The sequence below is a fragment of the Schistocerca serialis genome, chromosome 5 (genome assembly GCF_023864345.2).
Source record: "Schistocerca serialis cubense isolate TAMUIC-IGC-003099 chromosome 5, iqSchSeri2.2, whole genome shotgun sequence".
NCBI classification, from domain to species: domain Eukaryota; kingdom Metazoa; phylum Arthropoda; class Insecta; order Orthoptera; family Acrididae; genus Schistocerca; species Schistocerca serialis.
Window position 1 is genome coordinate 217,378,161 of NC_064642.1, and position 27,008 is coordinate 217,405,168.

At 41.2% G+C, this 27,008-nt stretch overlaps 1 protein-coding gene across 1 annotated transcript; it reads right to left on the bottom strand.

Moving 5' to 3' along the window:
* Positions 1-23,324: 23,324 nt before the first annotated feature.
* On the bottom strand, positions 23,325-24,340 carry LOC126480888 (translocon-associated protein subunit delta). Its single transcript, XM_050104277.1, has one exon. It carries the CDS (start codon positions 24,161-24,163, stop codon positions 23,648-23,650), a length of 516 nt encoding a protein of 171 aa, XP_049960234.1. The 5' UTR covers positions 24,164-24,340; the 3' UTR covers positions 23,325-23,647.
* Positions 24,341-27,008: the final 2,668 nt, after the last annotated feature.

Consider the following 27,008-nt stretch of genomic DNA (forward strand, 5'->3'; position numbering starts at 1 on the left):
GCCCTACACCCAAATTTAACCACACTGGTCTTGTCAAAAACCTATTCTCCTTCTCCCAATCCCTGCAATGGAAACACTTCTTTGCCACCAAGCTCTCCAACTAAAATCACCTGAATTCCAACACTGAACCCTGCTCTCTTCCAGTTCATACCACTATCCAGCTGTGGTCTTCTCATCCCACCTAACTACACACAGGTCACCTTCCAGGAATTCCTTACCTCCAACTTACCCTCACCATCCTTCCCCAGATCCTTTCCTCAGAACCCCAACCTTTCAGTAGAAGAAAGAACAGCCACACAAAACCTCAAAACAAGTTCTGACCTAATTGCCCTACCTGCAAACAAAGATCCACCACTGTTGTTCTGAATTGCAGTGATTACCAGGCAGAAGGCCTCTGCCAATTATCTGCCTCCTCCACATATAAACTCTGCCAGAATGATCCCATCGCAGAAGTCCAAAATAAACACCAGTCCCATAGCATCTCCCCTGAATCCATTTCCCTCCTCACCTCTATGACGCCCTAGCACACCCACCTTCTACATGCTCCCCAAAATCCACAAACCCAGCAATCCTAGATGCCACATTGTGGCTGGTTATTGTGGCCCCTTTGAAAGAATTTTGGCCCTCATTGACCAATACCTCCAACCAAATGCCTACAATCTAGCCTCCAATGTCTAAGACAGCAACCACTTCCTTCACCACCTCTCCATCCTCCCTACCCCTTAACTTTCTGGATACCTTCCCATCACTGTTGACACCACCTGCCTATACACCAACATCCTTCAGCTTCCAAATGCACTACCTCATTCCTCATACACATTACTAACTTTATCCCAACCCACAACTGCTGCTCATTTGAAGGGAAGGTATATTAACAAATCTGTTGTACAGCCATGGACACCCACAGGGGACCCTTCTATTCCAACCTTTTTAAGGGCCATCTAGAAGAGACCTTCCTAGATTTCCAAAACACCAAAACCTTAGTCTGATTCAGATTCATTGATGATACCTTCATGATCTGGACGCAGGGCCAAGACACCCTATATTCGTTCCTTCATGACCTCAACACATTCTCTCCCAACTGTTTCATGTGGTCCTCCTCAATCCAGCGTGCCACCTTCCTAGATGTTGACCTCCTCCTCTCTGATGGTTCCAACTGCAAATCAGTCCACATTAAACCCACCAACCACCAACAATACCTGCATTTTGAGGGCTGTCATCCCTTTCACACAAAAAATCCCTCACATATAGCCTGACTATCTGTGAATGGCGTATCTGCAGCGACAAAAATTCTCTTGCTCTGTAAGCTGAGGGTCTCACCAAGGCCTTCACACACAGGCACTAACCTCCAGACCTAGTCCTCAAACAGGTCTCCCATGCCATTTCCCCTCACATCCCCAATCATTCCACCATCCCCAAGAACCAGCCACAAAGGGAGTGTCCCCTTCATCACCCAATACCACCCCGGAGTGGAACAACTGAACCATATACTTTGCCAGGTCTTTGATTACCTATCATCGTGCCCTGAAATGAGGGACATCCTACTCAGGATACTTCCAACCCTTCCTAAAGTGTTTTGTTGTCCACCCAACCTCCAGAATATCGTAGTCCATCCATATGCCACTCCATATTCTAATCCCTTGTCACAAGGATCATATCCCTGTGACAGACCTAGGTCCAAACCCTGCTCATTCCACCCAACCAGCACTTCCTATTCCAGTCCTGTTTTAGGTCTGTCCTACCCCATCACAGGTCTGTCCTATCCCATCAGTGGCTTGGCAACCTGTGAAAGCAGCCATGTCATTTATCAGCTCTACTCCAATCACTACACAGCTTTTTATATTGGTATGACTGCCAACCAGCTGTCCACCAGGATGAATGGCCACCGCCAAACTGTGGCCAAGAGCAAAGTTGGTTGGTTTAAAAGACAGGGGAAGGGACCAAACTGCTAGGTCATCGGTCCCTTGTTCCGATTAAAATAATTCCACAAAGGTGGGAGGAAAACAATCGAGACATACAAAACACAGCTGGAAGAAAGGAGAAAACCAGAAGAATGACAGAAGTGTGACAAACACTAAAATCGGACAAGAAAACCAAAGAGAGACGCAAGAAACATGAAGAAGAGATTAAAATAAGAGAGAAAATTACCATGGCTTACTGACCATGAGAATATGAAGGAGAAGCCAGCCACTCTGTAACACATGAAAACCTCCACTCTAGCACAGGGTGGAGGACACAGAGGGACAAAGGACATGCGCTAAAACTTAGATCAAATGATAAAACCTGCCCTCACGAATAAAACGTAAAACCAAAGCTGCTGTTGAGGCACTGTCGCCCAATACCAAAGGTAGGGTGCTGGGAAAGTTAAACATCCACCGCAGAGTGGTTAAAAGTGGGCAGTCCAGCAAGAGGTGGACGACCATCATTTGTGAGCCACAGTGACACCCAGGTGGGTCCTCGCAACAGAGGAGGTAACCATTCGGTAGCCACATATGGCCAGTTCCCTGAGAGAGGACCACATGGAAGACTTCCACACACTCGTAGTCTCCTTAATGACCTACAGTTTGTTGTGCGTACTGTTATGCCATTCCTTCTCCCAAAGCCAAAAAGCCCTGCAGCATAAGATAGAGTGCAGGTCAGTTCTGGAGATTCCCATCGCCAGAAGCAGTTTCTGCATAGCCTGTTTGGTCAGCGTGTCAGCAAGTTCGTTGTCTGGTATTCCAATGTGTCGCGGGTTCCACTCAAACACCACTGAATGATGGGACTGTTCCAGGGCATAGATGGACTCCTGAATGGAAACTACCAAAAGATGGCAAGGGTAGCACTGGTCGATAGCTTGTAGGCTGCTCAAGGAGTCAGTACACTGGAGAAATGACTCGCCAAGGCGTGAGCAGATGTGCTCAGGAGAACGAGATATGGCCAACAGCTCTGCAGTGAAAACACTGCAGCCATCTGCAAAGCCTACATGACCATCAGCTATTGAGCCAACGGTGTAAACCACTTCATGGCCCTGGTACATGCAGAGAATTGAGAGGAAGTGATAGCGAAGAGCTGCAGGGTTAACGAAGTCGTTAGGGCCATGCAAAAGATCCACAAGAATCTGTGGCCTAGGTGTACACCATGGAGGCATATGTGAATGGACTCCAGTTCTGACAGAAGGGACCAGACGTGAACCGCAATCGTAAGCCCTGACCTTGGCCGCTGATGTGGGAGATTAACTGCCGTGGTTGGAAAAAGGAGACAGTAATTTGGATGCGCAGGAGAACTACGAATGTGTGCAAGTGATAACTGGCAAGCAGTTGTGCACACCTAACCTTCAATGGAGGGACTCCAGCCTCCACCAGGACACTGGTCATTGGACTAGTTCTAAAGGTTCCCATTGCTAGGTGAATGCCACAGTGGTGCACTGGGTCGAGTACACACAACACTGAGGTCGCTACCGAACTGTAAACCAGACTCCCATAGTCAAGGTGGGATTGAACAAGAGCTCTGTAGAGCTGCAGCAGCATAGAGCAATATGTACTCCAGTTGGTGTTGCTCAGGCAGCAGAGGGCATTGAGGTGCTGCCAGTACTTCTGCTTAAACTGACGAAGGTGAGGTAGCCAAGTCAATCGGGTGTTGAAAACTAGTCCTAAGAATCGATATATCTCCACTAAAGTGAGTGGATTGTCATTAAGGTAAAGTTCTGGTGCTGGATGAACTGTGCGACGCCAACAGAAATGCATGACACACTACTTCGCGGCTGAAAACTGGAAGCTGTGTGCTAGAGCCTATGACTGCGCCTTGTGAATGTCTCCCTGTAGGCACTGCTCAGTAACACCAGTACTGGAGGAGCAGAATGAAATGCAGAAGTCCTCCACCTACAGAGAAGGTGAAATTGACTGCCCTACAGCTGCTGCTAGACCATTAATAAGCACTAAAAATAGACACACACTCAATATGGAGCCCTGCGGAATGCCATTCTCCTGAATATGTGGGGATATGTGGGAGACACCGCCTTAGACACAGAAAGTACAGAGTGACAGGAAGTTTTGAATAAAAACTGGAAGTGGGCCCCGGAGACCCCACTCATACAATGTGGCAAGGATATGATGTTGCCAGGTCATGTCGTATGCTTTACGTAAGTAAAAAAAGATGGCAACCACATGTTGGCATCTGGAAAAGGCTGTTTGGATGGCACACTTGAGGGACACAAGGTCATCAGTGGTAGAGTGACCCTGGCGGAAGCCGTCCTGACATGGAACCAGTAGGCCACGTAACTCCAGCACCCAACCCAGCCGCCAACACACCATACGTTCCAGCAGCTTGCAAAGAAAGTTGGTGAGGCTGATGGGCAAGTAGCTATCCACATCAAGTGGGTTTTTACCGGGTTTGAGCACCAGAATGATGGTGCTCCTCCACCATAGCGATGGAAAGATGCCATCGCACCAGATCCGGTTGCAGATGACGAGGAGATGTTGCTTGTAGTCAGACAAGAGATGTTTACTCATCTGACTGTGGATCCGATCCAGCTGTGTTGGGGCAATGTGCAAGGGCGCTGAGGAGCTCCCGCTCTGTAAATGGGGCACTATAGGGTTGACTGTGGCACGTAGTGAACGAGAGGACTTTCCTTTCCACCTGCCATTTGAGGGTGTGAAAGGCTGGGGATTAGTTCTCCGACACAGGGGCTTGAGCGTAGTGCGCAGCAAAGTGTTTGGCAATAGCATTTGCGTCGGTAGATAACACGATATTTATGTTAATGCCAGGGACAACTGTTGGGGTCTGGTACCCATAAAGACATCTGATCTTCATCCAGGGTTGGGAAGGTAACGTATGGCACCCAGTGGTCGACACATACCTATCCCAACAGTCCCGTTTTCGTCGTTTTATAAGTTGGCGAATGCGGGCATGGAGCCACTTAAAGGCTATTAGGTGCTCTAGGGAAGGTCGCCACTGACGTCACTGTAGAGCTCGCTGACACACTGTAATTGCCTCATCATCATCTGGCAACCACCAAGGGACTGTCTTTCCCCGGGGGCACCTTAAAGAACGAAGGATAGTGTTTTCCTCCACAGAAACAATCGTTGTAGTCACCTACTCAACGATAACAATGATGGCACCACATGGGACAGACTCAGCAGTGATAGCAGAGGTGAAGGCTTCCCGACCTGACTTGTATAAAGTCCACCTGGGTAGGCGTCTGTGGGCATGATGCTTGGGGAGTGACAGGAATATGGGGAAATGGTTACTACCACACAGGTTGTCGTATGCTCTCCAGTGGATAGATGGGAGAAGACCAGGACTGCAGATCGAGAGATCAATGGACGAGTATATGCCATGTGCCACACTGAAATGTGTGGGTGCACCTGTATTTAAAAGGCAGAGGTCGAGTTATGACAGTAAATTTTCGACCTCCCTGTCTCGGCCAGTACACATGGCGCCACCCCACAAGGAGTTATGCACGTTAAAATCTCCCAAAAGTGGAAAAGGTTTAGGGAGTTGATCAATAAGTGCAGCCAATACATTCAGTGGTACTGCACCATCTGGAGGAAGATATACATTGCAGGCAGTTATTTCCTGTGTTGTCCTTACCCTGACAGCCACAACTTCAAGAAGGGGTATAGGTTAACTACATACTGATTTCAGGACATAGACGCAAACTCTACCTGGCAATCTATTATAGTCACTATGGTTCCTGTAATATCCCTTGTAGCCACAGAGGGCAGGGGTCTGCATTACCAGAAACCAGGTTTCCTGGAGGGCAATGCAGAAAGCAGGTGTAAAGCTTAACAGTAGCTCAGCCAGGTGGTGGAGAAAAACACCATAATTCCACTATAGGATTGAGACTGGGAAGGCATGAAACTCTCAATGAGGCAGTCTATGCCTGAGGGTTACCTGCTGCCACCAGATGAGTACCCGTACAATCAACATCCATTGTGTCTGGGGGCCTAGTGAGATCTCGGTCCTCAGCAGATGCCAGAATCTCCACCTCAGACATGGAGCTTATAGGTTGTGGAGGTGTGGGTGCCACTGCAATGTCTTTGTTCTTGGGGGACTTTTTCTTTTAAGGTTTCTCTCACTGCTCCTTTGGTTTGTCTGGCTAGGAGGGCTTCACTGATTCAGTCTCAGGGACTGAGGAGGACCGTGAAGCCCTACAACTAGCTACCTGTCGTAAATGTATACAGAGTTTGGGAAAGGGGGGAGGCAGTTGTTACATATGCCTCGTGACGACAGGGTGAAGGAGGTCGAGCGGTCAGGATTAGAGAGTGGGCATCCAGGACTGCCGTTAAATGACTAAACAGGAAATTAGGTACAATAAAGAGGATGTATTTCAATGTACAGTGTACAAGGGGCATGCCTAGGATAGGTAGTTACCAGGTTTAGGCCAGTATAGGAGGTTGAACAATTAATTGAAATGGGCAACGCAAGAGGAAGCGGTTCATGTTAATTTACAGTGGTGGCCGGTCATGAAAAGCAGAGCCAGAGGCTCTGCCTTCCAGAAAGACATCTGTTCCGCTCGAGGTCTGGATTACAAGAGAGAGAAGCAACTGTGTTCTGCACCACAGAACACTCCAGCGTACAAACGTGTAATCAGTATCCTGCGCATACTACTGGCTAAAACCAATGACGTGAATTTGGTAGCAGTTTCAGCAGAGGGCTCAAGGCATTTCTTGTCAGCAGCTTTAAGTGGACGGAACTGCCATAGATTTGAAAGACAGGCATCTTGTGTCATAGGCATGGAGTAAGTTACTCGGGGACAACACTTGTAAAGATTTGACTGGGCCTTTGAAATAAATCTTTTAAACAATTCTCTAAAATATTCCTTGACTGGCTGCCACCATGTACACTGTGGTTGCTTCAGCCACGGGCAGGTGTCAGCTTTGCCACTGGTAGGAACCTGGGAAGGGAGTGAGGGATCCCTTCCTGGCGAGAGGAACCAAGGAAGACTTACACTTCTCCAGCTGACAAAGGGGGGGGGGGGGGGGGGGGAGGTTGCTCCTGAAGTAGGTTGTGCAGGAGCATCAGGGAGGGAAGCGCCCCTCACCATCAAGAGGGCAGGTGGAGTCTGATGGCTCTGAGAGCCAACTGTACGCTGCGGAATGGGAGATGGTAAAATTGTTGTCGTAGCAGCAGCATAGCTTGATTCTTTCTGGAGAATCCTGCAGTCTGGCGAGTGAGGCGAATGGTGCTCTCCGCAGTTCACACTGATGGGAGGCAGGGCACAGGGAGTACTGGGATGTGAAGGACGTCCACAATCCCGACAGGTGACACTGAAAGTACAGCGGGAAGACATATGGCCAAACTTCCAGCAGTTAAAGCACTGCATCGGGGAAGGATATATGGCTTTACCTCACAGTGGTAGACCATCACCTTGACCTTCTTGGGTAATGTGTCACCTTCGAAGGCCTAGATGAAGGCACTGGTGGCAACCTGATTATCCCTTGGACCCCAGTGGACATGCCAGATGAAATGGACATCTCGCCACTTTAAATTGGCGCACAGCTCATTGTCAGACTGCAAAAGAAGATCCCTGTGAAATATGATACCCTGGACCATATGTAGGCTCTTATGGGGTGTGATGGAAACAAACATCCGCCAGCTTGTCAAAGGTGAGTAGTGCCCGTGATTCGTCCGAGGATACTGTTTTGAACAAGACCGATCCTGACCCCATTTTGGATAAGCCCTCCACCTCTCCAAACTTGTCCTTTAAATGCTCCACAAAAAACTGAGGTTTCATTGACAAGAAAGAGTCCCCATCAACTCTTGTACACAAGAGGTACCAGGGTGAATAAGCTTTGCTGCCATCCTTAGCCTGGCATTCCTCCCATGGTGTGGACAGGTGGGGAACGATTTGGTGTCGTATTTCTTAGCATTGAAATTAGCCCTTGACCACTTAGAGACTGCTTGTGTTTGACCACCAGCAAGAGATGATGTACTACGCTTCAAGGCATGTCGTCCACCCTAATGCCACCCACTCCAACCAGAGTCCCTCCCCACGGCTGCCACCTGGCAGGATGGCCATTGCCGGGAGTCCCAATGCTCTAAGGTGACAGGCATCTACCCTTTGGCGTACGTGGGGAGTTAACAGTGCAGACATCAGCAGAGCAATCCCCCTGTGGTCAGGGGTGCATTGGCCCCACCACAAAGAACTGGCTACCATACTGGATATCAGGTGCAAATGAGCTAAGAAGTCCATTATTGTTGACGGTACTGCACAGAGGATGGAGGAAAATGCACCCAGGAGGGTGACCTAGCCCAACAGCTGGAGAATGGGCGGAAGTGCAGATCTATGTCAACGAAGGATGCAAGAGGTCTCAGTGCATAATGGACACTATGCACCATGTAAGGCACCCTTCCCCAATTGGCCTGCTCTTCAGGAAAATTGTGAAAAATGGAACTCAAACCCTATAGGGGACCATCACATAAAGGCCGAAACGTTTGAGACTCCTTTCAGTCACCTCTTAGAACGACAGGCAGGAATACCTCGGGCCTTTTTATAACCCCCGGACTCACAGGGGCCATGAGCAAACTAGACCATCCTGTGACACAGCGCGCAGCTGAACTGAACACACTTGATTTCAATGGTTGCTTCACCACCTGGACCATCTGAGTCGTCCTCTTCACCACCAGTTTTCTAAACTGCACAGATGGGAGTTATCCTTACAACACTTTCTCAGCTCCACCTTCAGTAATATACTGTCCCCATACCCTCCACCCAACAGTTTTCACCCCCTCTATCACCTCTTCTCCATTCTCATCTAGCACCCTGTTTGTTTGAAACCCTCTGTCAATGCATCCACCCATCTTTCCCCACCCCTCTCCTTTTTCCCCCACCCACCACACAATCTCCTGATGCTGGGCCTTTTGGCAGTCTAGGCCCTGCACACTCCACCAGACAGTGTTCGTCTCTCCCCCCAACCATACACTACTATCCCTTCTCCTTCTTCTCCCCGCCCCCTCCAGATTACTACTTGCATTCCACGTGAGGTCCCATTTCAGCCCGAGATGCTGGAGTTGGTGGTCGTTTGTGCATGAGGTGTGCTGTGCTGCCCCCCCCCCCTTTTCTGTGTGTGTGTGTGTGTGTGTGTGTGTGTGTGTGTGTGTGTGTGTGTGTGTTTTATTGACAATTTATACCTATCTTTTTCCTACATTATTAAACCCCTAAGAATTTAGAGTATCCTGTTTCCATTTATTAATTTGCCCTCTTCCATTATTTTGAATGGTGTGGTCAGGCCTTGTTCAATACAGAACTGCATTTATTGAATTTTACCTAAATTGTATGATGGTCCATTTGCAGAGAACAGTTACTAATTTTTAAGAAAATATTATTTATATTTTTGCAGTGTTGCAATTCCTCCACTTGGCTTGACTATAGTCTTGCATTATCAGCAAGAACTAATCTGCTTCTTGGGAATAAGAATATGAGTGGACCCAATATCAACCCCTGTGATACACCTGTAGTGATTCCCCTTTCTAAAGACGCTGTTACACTGTGTACACTCCCTGTGTTTCTTAGTGCAACAGTTTGCATGAAAACAAATTAACAGGAAGATACCAAGACATTTGACCTTCTCTATGAGAATACTGTGAACTGAGCAATCACATGCTTTGACAAATCACAAAAAACAGCAGTTACCAATATTTTGTCATTTATCTTTTGTATAACTTGATTCACGATTTGAAAAATGGCATGTTTGTGGAGGGATCCTTTTGAAATCCAAATTGAGTGATATTAAGTATGTGTTATAATTCTTATATAATTAATATTTTACACTATTTTTGAGAAGGCAGTAAATAGTCTCATTACCTTCCTTGTAAGGGGGCCAGACAATAGCATATTTCAGTTTGTCTGAAAATATTCCATGTGATAGTGATGCACTGCATATGTGACCTGAATGCATTGCATATACATGAAGAACAGGTACTGTGACATCATCAAACCCGTTACTGAAAAAGTGAAGCAAATGGCCCAGGCACAAAAATAAAACACTTCAGGCACAAATCGGTAAAAATATCAACACAAGGTGAAATAACTTCTAACTTCTTTTCTAGTGGATCCACAGCACACATGAGGTAGAATTGCAACATATTTTATTTTTAGTACGGTTTTCTGCTTTCTGCTGCATTTTTACTCATAATGCATTCCACCCCCCACCCCCCCATAAGCCATGGACCTCGTCATTGGTAGGGAGGCTTTCATGCCTTTGCGATATAGATAACCCTACCATTGGTGCAGCCACAATAGGAGGGATACCTGTTGAGAGGCCAGACAAATGCATGGCTCCTGAAGAGGTGCAGCAACAGTTTGGATGATTGACTGATCTGGTCTTGTAACATCAACCAAAAATTGCCTTGCTGTGCTGGTACTGCGAACAGCAGAAAGCAAGGGAAACTGCAGCTGTAATTTTTCTTGATGGTATGAAGCTATACTGTACAGTTAAACAATGACGGCATCCTCTTGGGTAAAAAATTCCAGAGGTAAGATAGTTGCCATTTGGATCTCCAGGCTGGGAGTAAACAGGTGGACCTTGTCATTAGGAGAAACAAAACGGGGGTACTACCGATGAAAGCATGGAATGGTAGATCCCTTAATTGGGCATGTAGGTCAGAAAATTTTAAAAGGGAAATTGATGGTTTACAGGTACATATTGTGGGAATTAGTGAAGTCTGGTGGCAGGTAGAACAGGACTTTTCGTCAGGTGGATACAGGGTTATAAATACAAAGTCAAATAGGGATAATGCAGGAGTAGGTGTAACACTGAATATGAAAATGGGAATGTAGGTAAGCGTAAGCTAGCATGAACAGCACAGTGAATGCATTATTGTAGCCAAGACAGACATGAAGCCCACACCCATCACAGTACTACATGTTTATATACCAACTACCTCCACAGATGATGGTGGTGATGATGATGAGATAAAAGAAATTATTCAGATAGTTAAGGGAGACAAAATTTAATAATGATGGGTGACTGGGATTCAAGAGAAGGAAAAATTGTAGGTGAATATGGACTGGGAGTGAGAGAAATGAAATAGGAAGCCGCCTGGTAGAATTTTCCACAGAGCTCAGTTTAATTACCACTAACACATGGTTTAAGAATCATGGAGAAGCTTGCACATATGGAAGGCACTTGGACACACTATATTATTTCAGATTGATTATATAACGGTAAGAGAGATTTCAGAACCAGATTTTAAATTGTAAGACATTTCTAGGGGTTGTTGTGAACTCTGACCACAGTTTATTGGTTATGAACTGTAGATTAAAACTGGAGAAATTGCAGAAAGGTAGGAAATTAAGGAGATGGGATCTGGATATGTCAAAAGAATCAGAGGTTGTGAGAATTACAGAGGGAGCATTATCAACAATTGACAGTAGAAGACAAATGGGTAGCTTTGAGAGGTGAATCAGTGAAAACAGCAGAGGATCAATTAGGTAAAAAGAAAAGGCAAAGTAGAAATCCTTGAATTTAATTAATGAAAGGAGAAAATATAAAAATGCGGTAAATAGAGCAGGTGAAAGGGAATACAAACTCCAAAAAATTAGATTGACAGGAAGTGGAAAATGGCTAAGCAAAAATGGCTGGAGTACAAATGTAAGGATTTATGAGTGTATTTCACTACGGGAAAGATAGATGTCGCCTACAAGAAAGCTCAAGAGGCCTTTGGGAAAAAGAGAAGTGTAAGAGCATCAGGAGCTCAGATAGAAAACTAGTCCTAAGCAGAGAAGGGAAAGTTGAAAGGTGGAAGGAGCATATACAGGGTGTACACAAGGGAGATGAACTTGAAGGCAATATTATGGAAACAGAAGAGGATGTAGATAAGATGAAATGGGGGATATGATACTGTGAGAAGAATTTGACAGAGCACCGAAAGACCCAAGTCGAAACAAGGCCCCAGGGGTAGACAACATGGCCTCAGGAAAACCAACCATGACAAAGCTCTTCTATCTGATGTGCAAGATGTACGAGACAGGTGACGTACCCCCAGACTTCAAGAAGAATGTAATAATTCCAAAGAAAAAAGGAGCTGACAGGTGTGAATATTACTGAACTATCAGTTTAACAAGTCATGGTGGCAAAATGCTAACACGATTCGTTACAGAAGAATGGAAAAACTGGTAGAAGTTGACCTCAAGGAAGGCCAGTTTGGATTCCAGAAACACACGAGGCAATACTGACCCTACAGCTTCTCTCAGAATACAGGTTAAGGATAGGCAAACCTTTATTTATAGTGTTTGTATATGTAGAGAAAGCCTGTGACACGTTGAATGGAGTATCCTCTTTGAAATCGTGAAGGTAAAAGGGTTAAAATACAAGGAGCGAAAGGCTATTTACAACTTGTACAGAAACCAGACAGCAGTTATAAGAGTTGAGGGACATGTAAGGAGAGCAGTGGTTGAGAAGGGAGTGAGGCAGGGTTTAGACTAACGCCAATGTTGTTCATTCTGTACGTTGAGTAAGTGGTAAAATATCAAAGAAAAATTTGGAATGGGAATTAAAGTTCAGGAAGAGGAAATAAAAACTTTGATGTTTGCCAATGACATTGTAATTCTGTGATAGGCAGCAAAGGACTTTGAAGAGCAATTGAATAGCGTGGACAGTGTCTTAGAAAGGATGGTAATGGAATGTACTTCAATTAAATCAGCTGATGCCGAGGGAATTAGGTTAGGAAATGAGACACTTAAAGTAGTAGATGAATTTTGTTGTTTATACAGCTATATAACTAACGATAGCTGAAGCAAAGATTTTATCAAATGTAGACTGGCAGTGGCAAGGAAAGTGTTTCAGAAGAAGAAGGATTTGTTAACTTTGAATGTAGATTTACGTGTCACGAAGTCTTTCCTGAAAGTATTTGTAGGATTGTAGCCATGTATGGAAGTGAAACAGTTGAGACAAGAAGGGTATAGAAGCTTTTGAAATGTGGTGCTACAGAAAATTGCTGAAGATTATATGGGCAGATCACACAACTAATGAGGTGGTACTGAATAAAATTTGAGAGGAAAGAAATTTGTGCCACAACATGACTAGAAAAAAGATAGGTTGATAGGTCACATTCTAAGACACCAAGGGATCACCAGTTTAGTACTGGAGGGAAGTTTGGGGGGAAAAAATCGTACAGGGAGACCAAGAGATGCATAAAGTAAGCAGATGCAGAAGGATGTAGGCTGCACTAGTTATTCAGAGATGATGAAGCTTGTACAGAATACAGTATCATAGAGAGCGGCATCAAACCAGTCTTTGGACTGAAAACTACAACAATAATAATTACTATAATGATTACAAAGTTACATGATGTGCAGATGGTATATTAGGTATAATATTGTTTCTTATATCTATGTTACTTTTTATGTCTATGTACAGCACTTTCAGCTTACGTCTTAGCTGGCTCAACAGGTAATTTTGTTCATATGACATTTCAAAGAAAGCTATTAAGAAGCAGATTTAATCTTACAAGTTGATGGGAGACCATCTAATAGTGTGCATCCTGAAGTCAATTAATTTAGATGACACAAGCATACCAAAAAACTTGACCTTGAAAGACACAGGACGTGACAGCTGAATAGACATAGAAGGGAGTTAGAGTAAACATTTTCAATCTTAATCTCACAAAGATTCATATTATACCATAAATTGTTCTAGCACTTGAATTAGGCTTCATGGTCACCAATTACATGTGTTAAAATGGAACCAACACAAAGATAAATTAAGCACTGTCTTGCAGTTACAAGTAACTCATTTTGTTGACGCAAAGACAAGACTGTTAGCTTATTTTGCATGTTTTAACTGCAAGTTGCCATATCAATTTATTTTCTGAGTCAGTGCTTCTAAAGAGTCAAAGTATGTAGAGAAGTTCTAGCAGAATGTAAATATTATGCACAGTCACAGTACAAGGCACATAAATAATTTTCATGTACACTTTGCTTACTTATGCAGAGTTCAGAGTAGAGTTATGTACAGGATGTTTATAATAAAACTTTCACTACAGGTGCCATGACTTGCCGTTAAGCACCTGCACTGGTACGGCGATGTAGGGTTGAAACACCCACATCAGTATGCATTACAGTTGCTGACAGTCAACATGAGTCTAGACAAGGTTAAGAGGACTTTACTCGTAAAGCTGTTTTATCAAAACTACAGCAATAGTGCTTCTGCTCTTTGTGAGTCGTGACACATTAAAGGACTACAGAGAGATCCTATTTCCACACCAAGGCTGAGAATCACAATTCAAAAGACGCCGCCGACAGCCACTTCCAGCACAAATTGTTGAAGTTATTGTTGCCAAGGCTGAGAATGTTGAACGCAATGGGCATTCGTCACGTATGCATGAGCTGCGACGTGACAGCTGAACACTCCATGTTCCAGCACTCGAATAATGCTGCAAACAACTGTAAAATCAGTAGTCTTACAAACTTGCAGGGTGATATGGATGCAGATGGTCATTACAATGAGCAATGTTTGTAACCGGGAATGTAAACATGTCACAATAAATAAATGTTACCATCTCACGTAGAAATTAAAATTTTTCTTTCAATTGTTTAGTCATTATTTCTCTTCTGTATGTCCTTATGAAAGCTTTCACAAAGTTTCATTGGCCTACGCTCAATCGTTTTTCATGCTTACCAAGCAGCAGAAGTTTAATTTTGCTGGGTGATTGTAATTTAAGTGTAGCTGCTCATGGAGGTCCGGTGTGGGCTGTAATTATCATATGGCAAGCTTTATTTGTGATAGTCCTTTTGTTGAGCCTATCTGTGACTCAGCATTCCAATACACAACTTTCCTTTTCATAATACTATTACATTCCATCCTGGATTTTCCATTGTTTGATTAATATGCTTTTTTATTTTTGTACAGGAATTCTCTTTCCTATGAAAATAATGCAATAGAACATTATTTAATTCATATTTAGTACATTATATTGGTCTTATACATTATACAAAATGCAGAATTGCAACTTCAAAGGATGTTTTAAAGTTTTGTATTCAGTATATTATTTAAGAATCCTGATGCGATACATGAAAATGAAATTCTATTATGTCAATCAAACACATGAAACATACAAAATGCATTATTGGATTTCAAAAATTAATTGGCTTGTGCTGTTGTATAAACAAGTATATACCTATGGGATATTTGCTTGATGAGCCTAAAGTGTGTCTGTTAGTTCCATTATAGAAGGGAGATAAAGTCTCTCCAAATTCAGGCAAATTTCCATAGTCCAAGTGTTTTATAAAGTGTTGGAAGGTATCACTTAGCAACAGTTACTTGTTTACTTTGAAAATCTAGACATAATCAACAGAGCACAATAAGGTCATACAAAAATCCTGTCAGCTGTTTATGCCATAGATCCTTTGGACTTTTGACTGTATAAAGCATGTACCACAGCCAGGAGAAAAAAAATAAATAAATAAATCTTTCATTGCATCAGAGGCAGCCTTAAACTATTAAAATATTATCTACAGAACTATAAGCAAGTTGTGTATGTTGGAAATAAATATCCTATTACTGACAGTCATTAATAACCTGTCACCACTTGTTAGGTCCAGAACAGTACTATATGCTGATGTCACAATTTATCTCCACAGTAGTAATTTTAAAACTTGAACTGAAAGTAGGCTCACTGGACAAAACACCAGTCATGCCCTTAAAAATGCAGACTGTTTGCTTTGGATGGTGTAGACCTGATACCATGCAGTCACACAACCCTTAACTGCTGACAAGTCGTGGCAGTGAAGCGATGTGTGGGTGCTAGTCAGTTCTATGGAATCAGTGCAGTAAGATTGGTCAAAGTGGAGACTTCATAGAACAGAGCTATTGTGGTTAGACATACCCATGACCACACTGAACAAAGTTACACGATTCATGTGTGTATCAATGTGGACTAGAAGTAGTTTACTACTGACAACAATGTAACATGGCATAAGAACAGTGATTGTATAACGATCCTGACCAGCATGAACTGGAGACGAGGGCCATACTTTTTCAATGAAAATCTGATTCAAATCAAACCACTTGCTGCTGTCAGTGATCCAAGTCTATCTCTGAAGGTTCCTGAGAGAAAACTGAACGGAACTGGATGCAAAGAGCATTTGAAATAGGGTAGCTCACAAGAGGATATTGCTAACAGTGACGCACAAACCTGCATATCTTCAGTGGGCCAAACCATGTAGAAAACGGACAGTAAGGACCGGAGTGTGGTCCATCGAGTCACGAGTTTGCCTCTAAAATTATGCAAGGCATCAAATGCATCAAAGACCCAGTGAGGTGTTTAACCTGCAATGTACAGGGATTGTGGTTCAGGTGAAAGCTGATTCTTCCATGTTTTGGGGATATTTTTCATACAGTGACTTGCACTCACGCATTCACATTACCTAGAACATGAAAAATGATGTTAGTTTTCTGTAACTTCATGAAAATTACGCAGTAGATACTCCCGTCTTTCAAGATATCAGCCATGTTCACAGGACTGTACATATATGTTCTCAGTTTGAAAAACACTCTGAGCCTCCTATCATACCTTGACTGTTCTGCTAAATCATCCAATCTTAATTCCATAGACTATTTGGGACAGTGGGTAAAACATAGTTGTCAACATCCCTGCATTTTGGTAGCTCTATCACATTCAATCAACAATGGATGGATTCAGCTGGCTCTAGCATACTCAAGAAACCTTGTGGATTCTTCTTCACCAAATTTGGCCCATTATCGAGGTTAGAGAAGGTGTTACACAGCACTTGTGTGACTTCTCTTGGGGGTCTGACTAATGTTTTGTTGTATATGCTTTCAATTACATATGCATATTACTGGCTTAGAGCAAATGGATTCCTAATGAAGGAAAGGAAAACTCAGATTTTACTTTAAGTGATGAATTTTCCCTCAAATGATTCTAGTTGTGTTCAGCTCTTGTGAATAAGTTCAAAGGTTAAATTACATCTGGGTCATAATATAGAAGTGGCACATTATGCCGAGTAATTTATCTGTTACGGTGATTTATACATTGTGTACCTGAAACACATGTTACAACATTCTATTTTGCAATTTTTCATTGCAACAATATAATATAGTATTATTCTGTGTAGAAATTCTAGCAGTATACACGACAGCTGAATAACGCAGAAGAAAGCTATTAGTCTAAATAATAGATTTTTAGATAAAGGGCAATTCCATAGTTACGGGTGTTACATGTACACACCTTAAAATCAGGAAAAATAATGTAAGGAAAAATATTTATTGAAATTAATATTGAAAACTTTTAAGGCTTAAATTATATTTCATGTTAGAAATGTTGATACTGGAATTGTTTTATTGTTCTCCTGGTTATTAATCAAAAAAGTAGTGTTACGGGTGTTACCAAAAGTAGACCTAGTCCCTGTTATGAGTTAGGGAGTTCTCTAATTTCTGCAAACTTGATGAAGCTTTTATTCTTGTAAAACAACTGTCAAGAGGTATTGCCCCAAATTTTATTTTGAAATATAAATTTTTATTTTTTGGACATCATAACTCCGTATATATATTTTTTTTGCTGTTACGGGCGTTACATTAAATGTTACGGGTGTTACATAGATGCATCAGATTTGATTCTTGAAGGAATAAATCTACCTCTTACAATTGCATAAAAAGAAAAGAAGTATTGTAGTTTATTTGGAATAAAAGTATGTACTTAAGAGAACATATTTGAAGGATAAAGCTATTTATTACACAAAAAATTTTGTTACAATTTTATAGTACAACTAGGCCAAGATATCGTTACTTAACATTTACCTCGTTTTGTAGGCCTAATAAATTTATGACAAAAATGTTTTCTTATTATTGATAGGTTTAAAAACTTCATTTAAAAAACTTTTCCAGCAACATCCAATTCAAAATTGAACTCATAGTACAAACGGTTACCTTGTTTGATTTCTGGTGCTGTTGCCTTAGATAGTACTTGACTGAATTTCACAAAACAAACATCAGTTTCATCTAGTTTAAAAAGTGTTTTACTTTTTCCTACTGACTTCAGAAACATTATTTTCACATCCTCCTCTTCATCAACCTCACTCTGGCAGATTCCCAAGTAACGGTGTTGAATTTTGGATAGGGTTGGCTTCTTTTTGTCACTTGGAATGTCAACCAAGACAAATAACCCAAATTTTAAATCAGACTTTTCAATTTTATTAGTTAGGCTTAACTGACGAGCACTTCCAATATTGTCTTGCGATTCAGATGGTGAAACAGTCTCCTGATTAGAATCATTAGAACTGCACATTTCATAGAAGTTTATGCATCTTTTTGCATGTAATGTTTTAACTTTGGCATCCTCAGTAATAAATACTGACATCCTTGTCATTCATTAATGACTCTGCTGTTTTTGAAACCAGCAAATCAGTTGTGTTATAAGCCCGGAAGTGATGGCAGCCCTGGATTTGAGGAATTGCTTGTAAATTTTTCCACCTTTCATCCAAAATAGGAATGTTATGCTCCACTGTTATCTTATCAACCCATAGTACCTTAATTTTAGAAAAATTCTTCAGAGTGTAGTCATAAAAGTCAATTGCGTTGTTAATAATAACTTTCCTAGATCTAACAGCTGTCCACACACTCCTCTTCAGTGCACCTCCTATGCCATCCATGGCTCCTTTACCATGTGAACTGGCAAAAAAATTCCATTCAACTGTCAATCCAAAGTTTCAGAGCCAATTATATCGGAAACTATCTTTTTAATAACACCAGATTTTTTACTGGGGCTTTTTCGAAGTACCTTCAACACTTTCTTCACAGCTTTACCAAATGTCTGTTTACACTTGTAAGTCCCAATAGGAGAAGATTCATTTGGAACTTTTGATCTTGCGAGTTCTAGTTTTTTCTTCTCTCTCTCTCTCTCTATTTTTCTTCGATTCTTATCTCTAAGACGTTGATTATTTTTCAATTTTTTAGTTTTCATGCTTAAAACTGTTTTCAAAAATGACTCTGAGCACCATGGGACTTAACATCTGTGGTCATCAGTCCCCTAGAACTTAGAACTACTTAAACCGAACTAACCTAAGGACATCACACACATCCATGCCAGAGGCAGGATTCGAACCTGCGACCGTAGCGGTCACGCGGTTCCAGACTGAAGCGCCTAGAACCGCACAGCCACACCGGCTGGCAAAACTGTTTTCATATGTCATAAACATAGTTAAGAAACTTTATTCATTAATAATAATACCATTTGGTTATAATTTAAATGTAGGGCCTAGGCCTACTAAAGATTGAGGTGGCATTAAACCATCCAATTCAAGTTACGGGTGTTACGCATGTGTTAAGTAACACCCGAAAAAAAAATTAGTAACACCCGTAACAGCTCTAAGAGTGTTAAATAAGATTTCAAAATGCCATGTAATGGTATGATATTGTAAAACATGGATATAACCTCACTTTTACAGAAAGGTATTGTACAGAACAAATTTACTAGATTACAAATTAAACTTTTGTATCTTTTTTGTTACGGGTGTTACAAGCTGCATATATATTATAAAACTAACAAAATAAAGAAATGCAATTAGCTTACCTCAGCAAAATGAATTATTATGAGCTATAACAATGTTGACTTCAATATTCTTTGCAACAATAGAACAATCAGCTATGGATAACACAACTAATATTCATCTGGAAATAGCATAAAACATACCTCTCTTTGGTGCCATAGAACAGTGCACTTTAAACACTTAGTGAAGGTAGAAATTTATTTTTTTCATATTCATGATTATTTTGCAATGAACAAATGTACTTTTAACTTGGCATTTTTAAAGTTATATTTGTAATATTGTCATTTTAATTTTTTTGTCACAAAGTCTCTTTAACATGGAATGACCCTAAAGTACATACAAACCTTTGTTTTCCAGAGAGAAAATTGTGATGCTTAGTTTTGAAATGCATTCTCAGGCATCATACAATTTACAATAAAGTAGTCTGTAACTTTGTAGGTTTTACAATAGCTTATGACTTACTGGACCATAAGTCTCTCTTCCAAATTTTGAAAACAAGGTCCGAGCTCAAAATCACTGCAATTAATAGGGAACCACTAAATACTACCAAATCTAATGTAAAATTATGGGGTGAAATTTCAAAGCACTTTGAAATTACGAGGGTTATTCCAAAAGTAAGGTCCGATTCGCCGTAACTATTGAAATTTGGCGCCAATGACAAAACACGCATGCGAGCCGACTCCCGGCAAGCCTTGCGCGTCAAACGCCGCCATTCGCTTTGTTACTGTTGCTGAGTGTAGTTCACAGTGTCACTTTACAATGTTTAAGACAATTGATCAGCCCGCCGATTGTGAAGTAAGGGCAGTGATACGGTTTTTGTCTGCAAGAAACAATTCAGCGGCGGAAATCCATCGGCAGATTACTGAAGTGTACGGTCCTAACATAATGAGCGACAGTAAAGTGCGCAAGTGGGTGCGAGCTTTTAGTGAAGGACGGGATAATGTGCACGATGAACCACGGTGTGGCCGACCATCAGTGATTTCAGACGATTTGGTCAATACGGTTGACAAAAAAATTCGTGAAGATCGCCGATTCACTATTACAGACGGAGACATGCATTTTCCGAATGTGAGTAGAGCAACTTTGTACAGAATTGTGTCTGAACATTTGAAGTTTCACAAATTGTGTGCCCGTTGGGTTCCCAGGCTGCTTACTGAGCCCCAACGAATGAAAAGAATGGCTTTTGCTCTTGATTTTTTGGAGCGATATCATAAGGAAGGTGACAGTCTTTTAGACAATGTTGTCACAGGGGATGAGACATGGGTTTCTCACATCACTCCAGAGTCTAAACGTCAGTCAATGCAATGGCGTCACACGTCATCGCCAGTCAAGGTCAAGGCAAAGCAGACAATCTCAACACGTAAGGTTATGGCGACTGTGTTCTGGGATAGACGTGGAGTATTGTTAGTCGACTTTATGGAGAGAGGAACAACGATTAATAAAGCCGCCTACTGCGCTACCCTGACTAAACTTCGACGTGCAATCCAGAATAAGCAACGTGGTCTTTTGTCGTCTGGAATCTTGTTGTTGCATGACAATGCCAGACCCCACACTGCAAATGAAACGCAAGCTCTGATCAAGAAATTTGGATGGGAACAGATGGACCATCCTCCTTACAGTCCGGACCTGGCGCCAAGTGATTTCCACCTGTTCCGTTACTTAAAGGAGTTTCTCGGCGGCAAGCGCTTCGACACAGATGATGAAGTGAAAGAAGCAGTTAAGGACTGGTTATCGCCACAGGCGGCCGATTTCTATAACATGGGCATTCAAAAGCTTGTTGAACGATGTTACAAATGTTTAAATAAGTATGGAAGTTATGTAGAAAAATAGATAAAGATGTAAGGAATGTAAATAAAACAATTGTTTTGAAAAAACATTTTAGTTTTGATTTTTTTTTTATAACCGGACCTTACTTTTGGAATAACCCTCGTAAAAGAGGAGACAGACAAGGTAATGGACACTCTCCATTACTTTAAAACTGTGCCTTTGGAAAAAAAAAATAATAATCCAAGAGTTGTAGAAACTAAAAACCAGGGCTTCCAATTGACAAACCAATCTAATTAGAAAGAACTAATATTAGAATAGACTGCTTAGCTTTTGCAAATGACTTCACAATTCTTTCTTAGGCCATTCAAACAGCACAAGAAACAAACAGAAATTATTAAAGAAACAGTAGGAAGGATACTATTCCAAATATCATATGAGAAAACAAAATACATGTCTTGCAACAACCTGAGATTTCAAACTCTAAAAAATGCAGGAAAATCGATAGAATTTTTCATTTTAAATATTTGGACAAAACCATTCCGCTCATTTCAAACAGAAAGCAATACAGAAACTGAAAAGTACCAACATATCTTCAGACGTGAAATAACACTTGCTAATATTCTATGAGCATATTAAAAGAATGGAATGAACCAAATTAACCAGCCAGGTTGTGGAAGTTACAAAATTTGCAATAAAGCAAAAGAACTAAAATAAATGTATCTGCACAGAAAAAAGGCAGGAATAACAAATCTTTACATATTGGACACAAAAAAAATCTTAGGCAAAAGCTCCACCAACAGACAGCTGGCCTCGCAAAAAAAAAAAAAAAAATCCAAGATGACCAGAAAAACTTGGTCTAAATATGAATTCATAGAAATGCTACAATAAAATCCTGAAAATGCCCCTTATTGTAAATAACAATAATACAGAATATATAAAAATTTTGTCATAAAATAGTTTTCCATTCAGACACAATATATGCTCATCAAGTAGGAAACATACACAAATATAAAACATTTATGAAGTAAAGAGAAGATGCCATTATAGACCAATTTTGAAAGCTGCAGGCCTATTAACTAATTTAGATTTGTGCTTACACAAGTAAGTTTGCAAACCTTGTCGCTTCCTGTACTTACCTAACACTGATTGCTTAATATTTACATGACTAGAACATTTAAGAAGAGAGAACCATTTACAATGAACATTCTTAGCTGTCATGTTGTTAACAAAAGGTGTCAAAACTGTAAAGTAGAAATCACAAGATTAATTTTTCCTTGTCTACTGTGGTTGTATAGAATAGTATAAATATCTTCAAGTCATTTACCAAGAACGTATGCGATTTACAATAATTGTTTTAAAAGGAAAATAATTAAGAGAACTGTCAAAAATCACAAAGAGCAGTGAGAAAAGAAGGTGTATTAACTGGAGAAGGTTGGAATGAAGGGTGTGCACAAGCAGATCACTCTAGACTCCAGTCACATCTGCAAAAATCCAAACTGGCATTGGCACAATGAAGAGAAATGACATCCTGGATAATTACATAGCTACAGCATGAAATTTCCCTTCTGCTCTGGTATATACGCATAAGAAAGATTCTGAAATAAACCTCTTAGCACTATGACAGCCAGTACTATCTGCCACGGTGCTATTCTGTCAAGGCTTACTAACAATACACTTCTGAAACACAGAACATAGAGGTGCTGAATAACAGAGACCTTCTGTCACTTTGAGATACATCTCACTGTCAAGGAGAGGCAAATCTTCTGCTTCAAATTGTGAATCTGAATGATATGTTCTGGGCCTGATAAATTGCTGAACACGTTTATTTCTCTCAGTACGATAATCTTTCCTTAAAAGTACAATTAAAATTCACTGCAATATCAACTATATAAAACAAACACTATAAAAATATTTGTTAATTATTCTATGGCATCAAATGTAATAAGCTACAGCACATTGAGTAAATATGCAAATCTTAAGAAAAGATAACAGGTTAGTCTTTCTGATGAACAGTCTCGTCCAAGTACAGGGCAGAAAAAGGAGGGGAAAAAAAGAGAAACGGAACAAATCCAATAAATTCGTTTATTACAAACAACTCCAAGAATTTTCTCCCATCACTCAACTTGTTTATATCTGATACAAAATATTTATCGTTAATGGAGCAATATTAGAACCATAACACAAGAATCACAACCACAATATGTTTGAAAGATGTGTAATGAAAAAAAGAAGTTTTCTGTGCACTTCAGATGAAATTATTAAGTCCAAGATAAGATTATTTGCACATTTTTCCACAATGTCATTCCGGTGAAGATTTTGATGTTACGATCGTACACCTTTGGCGTAAGTCTCGAATGTGTGATGAGATCAGTGTTTAGTTCTAAATGATTATCACGATAACAATTTAGATTTTGCGGAAAATGCCACATACCATACGGCAACTGCAAGGACTGCAGCCATAAATTCTGAATTAACCCAAGGGCCGGTGTAAGCGCCTGGGTAATTCACAACGATTGTGACCAAAGGCTTCACTGTCGATGGGTCTTCACCACTTCTGGCGGCTTTACGAAGAGCTGCATACCCTTCGTCATCGTACAGATTTACGCTATAGTCGCCTGTTCTTGCCTTCTTCACGTCTTCCGTCCAGCTGACTTGATATTTGTCGTCTCCAATCCTGGCGGCTGGCACGGTTCTTCCGTTAATTTCTGCGTACAGGGGGATTCCTTTCGCACCATTGCTGCATTTGAGCGTAAATTCCGCGACAAAGGCGACGTTTACCAGAACTGTAGCATCTGGAGTTGTATATGCAGATGCGGAAACTTCAGGTTTGGTACAAGACTCTGATAATGCTGAAGAAAACTGAGCCACTCCTAAAGCTAACAATAGAAGATAATTCACTGGAGCCATTGCTGTTTAACTAACAAATTAAACCGTACGTAGAAGAGTCTGCATACAGACAGCACACCACGCCACGCCACACCACACCACCACTGCCAACGACCTACTTCACCGGCCAACACAAGGAACATAGAATAGGCCAACAGATGTCTGCTAGCCACGTTTGTGTCACGTAAGAAATAAACCAAAGACTTTCGGTCCCACGAGTTGAAAGATAAAATTCACCCACACCATCATCGCCAGCTACACATCGAAGTTAAAACAATGCAAAAACTGGAAACTACTTCTGAATACTATATTAACAATAAATAATTACATCGACAAACTACTTTGTCGTACATATAAATAAATAACCATTTCTTCCGCTGTCGCTGTAGAGAAATCGTTAAATTTTAATATAATCGCGTTTTGTATGCCCCTTGTGAATTGATATCTCTTATTTACTCATTCATCCATACGTAGACAAATTTCTTTGTATGTCGTCACTGTACATAGATATATACATTATTTATGGAAGAGGTACACCAGATGGGAAAAAAAGGATACGGGATACGTAAGAAATTAATGGCACAGGAGGAGTAGTAGTAGTTTAGTGTTCAACATCCCGTCGACTACGGGATGATTTAGAGATGGAGCACAAGCTCGGATTAGATTAGGGAAGGATGGAGAAGGAAAGCGGTCGTGCCTTTTCAAAGGAACCTCCCAGCATTTGTCTTAAGCAATACAGGGAACTCACAGAAGACCTAAATCAGGGTGACCAGGCGAGAATTTGAACCGTCGTCCTCCCGAATGCGAGTTCAGTGAGCTATCTGCTAGGCTACCTCGCTCGATTTGTGGTACCAGAGTAGGCCTGTAAGATTTTATAGTAGCTACGAATGTGACGTATCCCTAACTGAAATCCACACACGTCCAGAAAACGCATTTATTTTCCATATAAACACACCTTTCCCAACAAACAGGTTAAGCCCCCTTCACATCGAAGAGAACACAAGCGAATGTGCATTCGCAAGCACTGCGTAGGGAGTTCGCTTGCTCGCTCCATTGTTGGCTTCTACCTGCAAATAATCATTTACACTAGAGCGAAAGGAAGAGAAAGCAAATGTGATTGTTATTTTTTTTTCACGGTAAAACATTATCTCGGGAAAGTTACTTAACCTATTTTCTGTACGTCGTGATGGAGTAAAGAAACATACAATTTGGTTTATTTTGTATAGCGAACACGCTGTTTTGTCATGAAAGCAAAACGTAGTACAGACAGAAAAACACGCCTGTCTGAATTTTCGCTTGAAAGAAGTGTTGGTTTGGCAGTTATTAGTGATTTGCAGCTGTAACCATCACTTGCTTTGTTCCAAAACTTTATCCGAATGTCGATGGATGATTTTCGCCTCTTCCTAGCCGCGACCGAACGGAATATTGCATGGCAAGACACAAATTACCGACGATCCATATCAACAGAAGAGAGGCTAGCACTAACGCTGCGATTCTTAGCAATAGTCGGCTGTTACTCTGGCCTCAAATATCTATTTCCTATATAAACCGTTCTGTTTCCCAAATAATTTCTGAAATGTGTAGTGACATATGCGAAACACTTGCGGATTTCATAACGGTACAAGCGAGAGAGAGACAGGCTCTAAGAATGAACAATGTAGTTTAAAAATATACAAAAGATCAGTAGCAACTGTATTAGAGGGAAAAGAGTTTTCATTTGTTCTGGTCCTGTATTTAAATTTCGTAAAATTGTACTTAAACTGTCATACTAAGACATACCTTAAATTCAAGTCACGAGAATGATCAGGTCTTTCATTTTACGTTAATCTATGTTATTTGTTTATTTTGATGACATTTATTTTTTTTTTAGCGGTATATATGGAACGAAGGAGTAACCGAAAAAGCAGGGTATAGATTATATTAGTAAGTCTGTGAACTACGGTATCTGTCACTTATGCAGTATCTGTAGACGTGGAAGGGGAAGAAGAATACATCATATCACAGTGCTTTAAAGGCAAAGTACTTGGAACTATTTTTTCGTCGGCATCCATTCCCGAGATTGTACGTTGTTTAGCCGTTTCACACCTAAAAGAAGGCAGGTAGTAGTTCATTTTCTTAACTCCCTCTGTTGGCACTGCCAGCACTTTGGCAAATTACTGGCAACCTTTTTTTTTATGCTATGAATCCTTAGGATCACACAAGCACTTGCGGGATCTGTACTCTTCTATCAACGTAAGTACACTTTCATCCAACCGATCTGTCACCACAAAAAAACACATAATAATCAACACCAACTACAGCTCGCGCACAAAAATGGCACACAGCAGCGGAACAAGTGTACTGTGTCCATCACCGAAGCTAGCGCAAAAGTAGAGAGGACACGAACTTCCTTCGATGGTTCACTCTAAAAACAACACCCAGTGAATCACAAGGGAACACTTGCGAATGCAAATCGCAGGCAAGTGAACACCATGTAAGAAGTGTTTACACCAGAGAGAATTCTCGTTCACTTTGGCTCGTTCACTTGAGTTCACTTCGGTGCAAAGGGGGCGTTACCGTAAAACGGGGTGACTTGGGACAAAATGACGTACGTTTATAGTTCTGTATTTTGCGAGCTTATAGTTTACATAACCAAAAGTTTTGCTCTTTGTTTGGTTTGCATACAACATCAGCTTTTTTTTTATTTATTTATTTTTTTTTTTTTATTTTTGACACCTGAACAATCAGGTAGGCTGGCAGCAGCACAATACGCCGCTCTTCAGCCGAAGAGAGTACAAGGAGATAAACAAAGAAGAGACATCACTTAGAAAAACGGCGGGAAAAAACAGGAGACACAAGAACATAAAAGCACAAGAAGCCGTTCACA

Excerpts from the sequence above, each read along its gene's own strand:
- LOC126480888 (XM_050104277.1), bottom strand. The coding sequence starts at position 24,163 with ATGGCTCCAGTGAATTATCTTCTATTGTTAGCTTTAGGAGTGGCTCAG.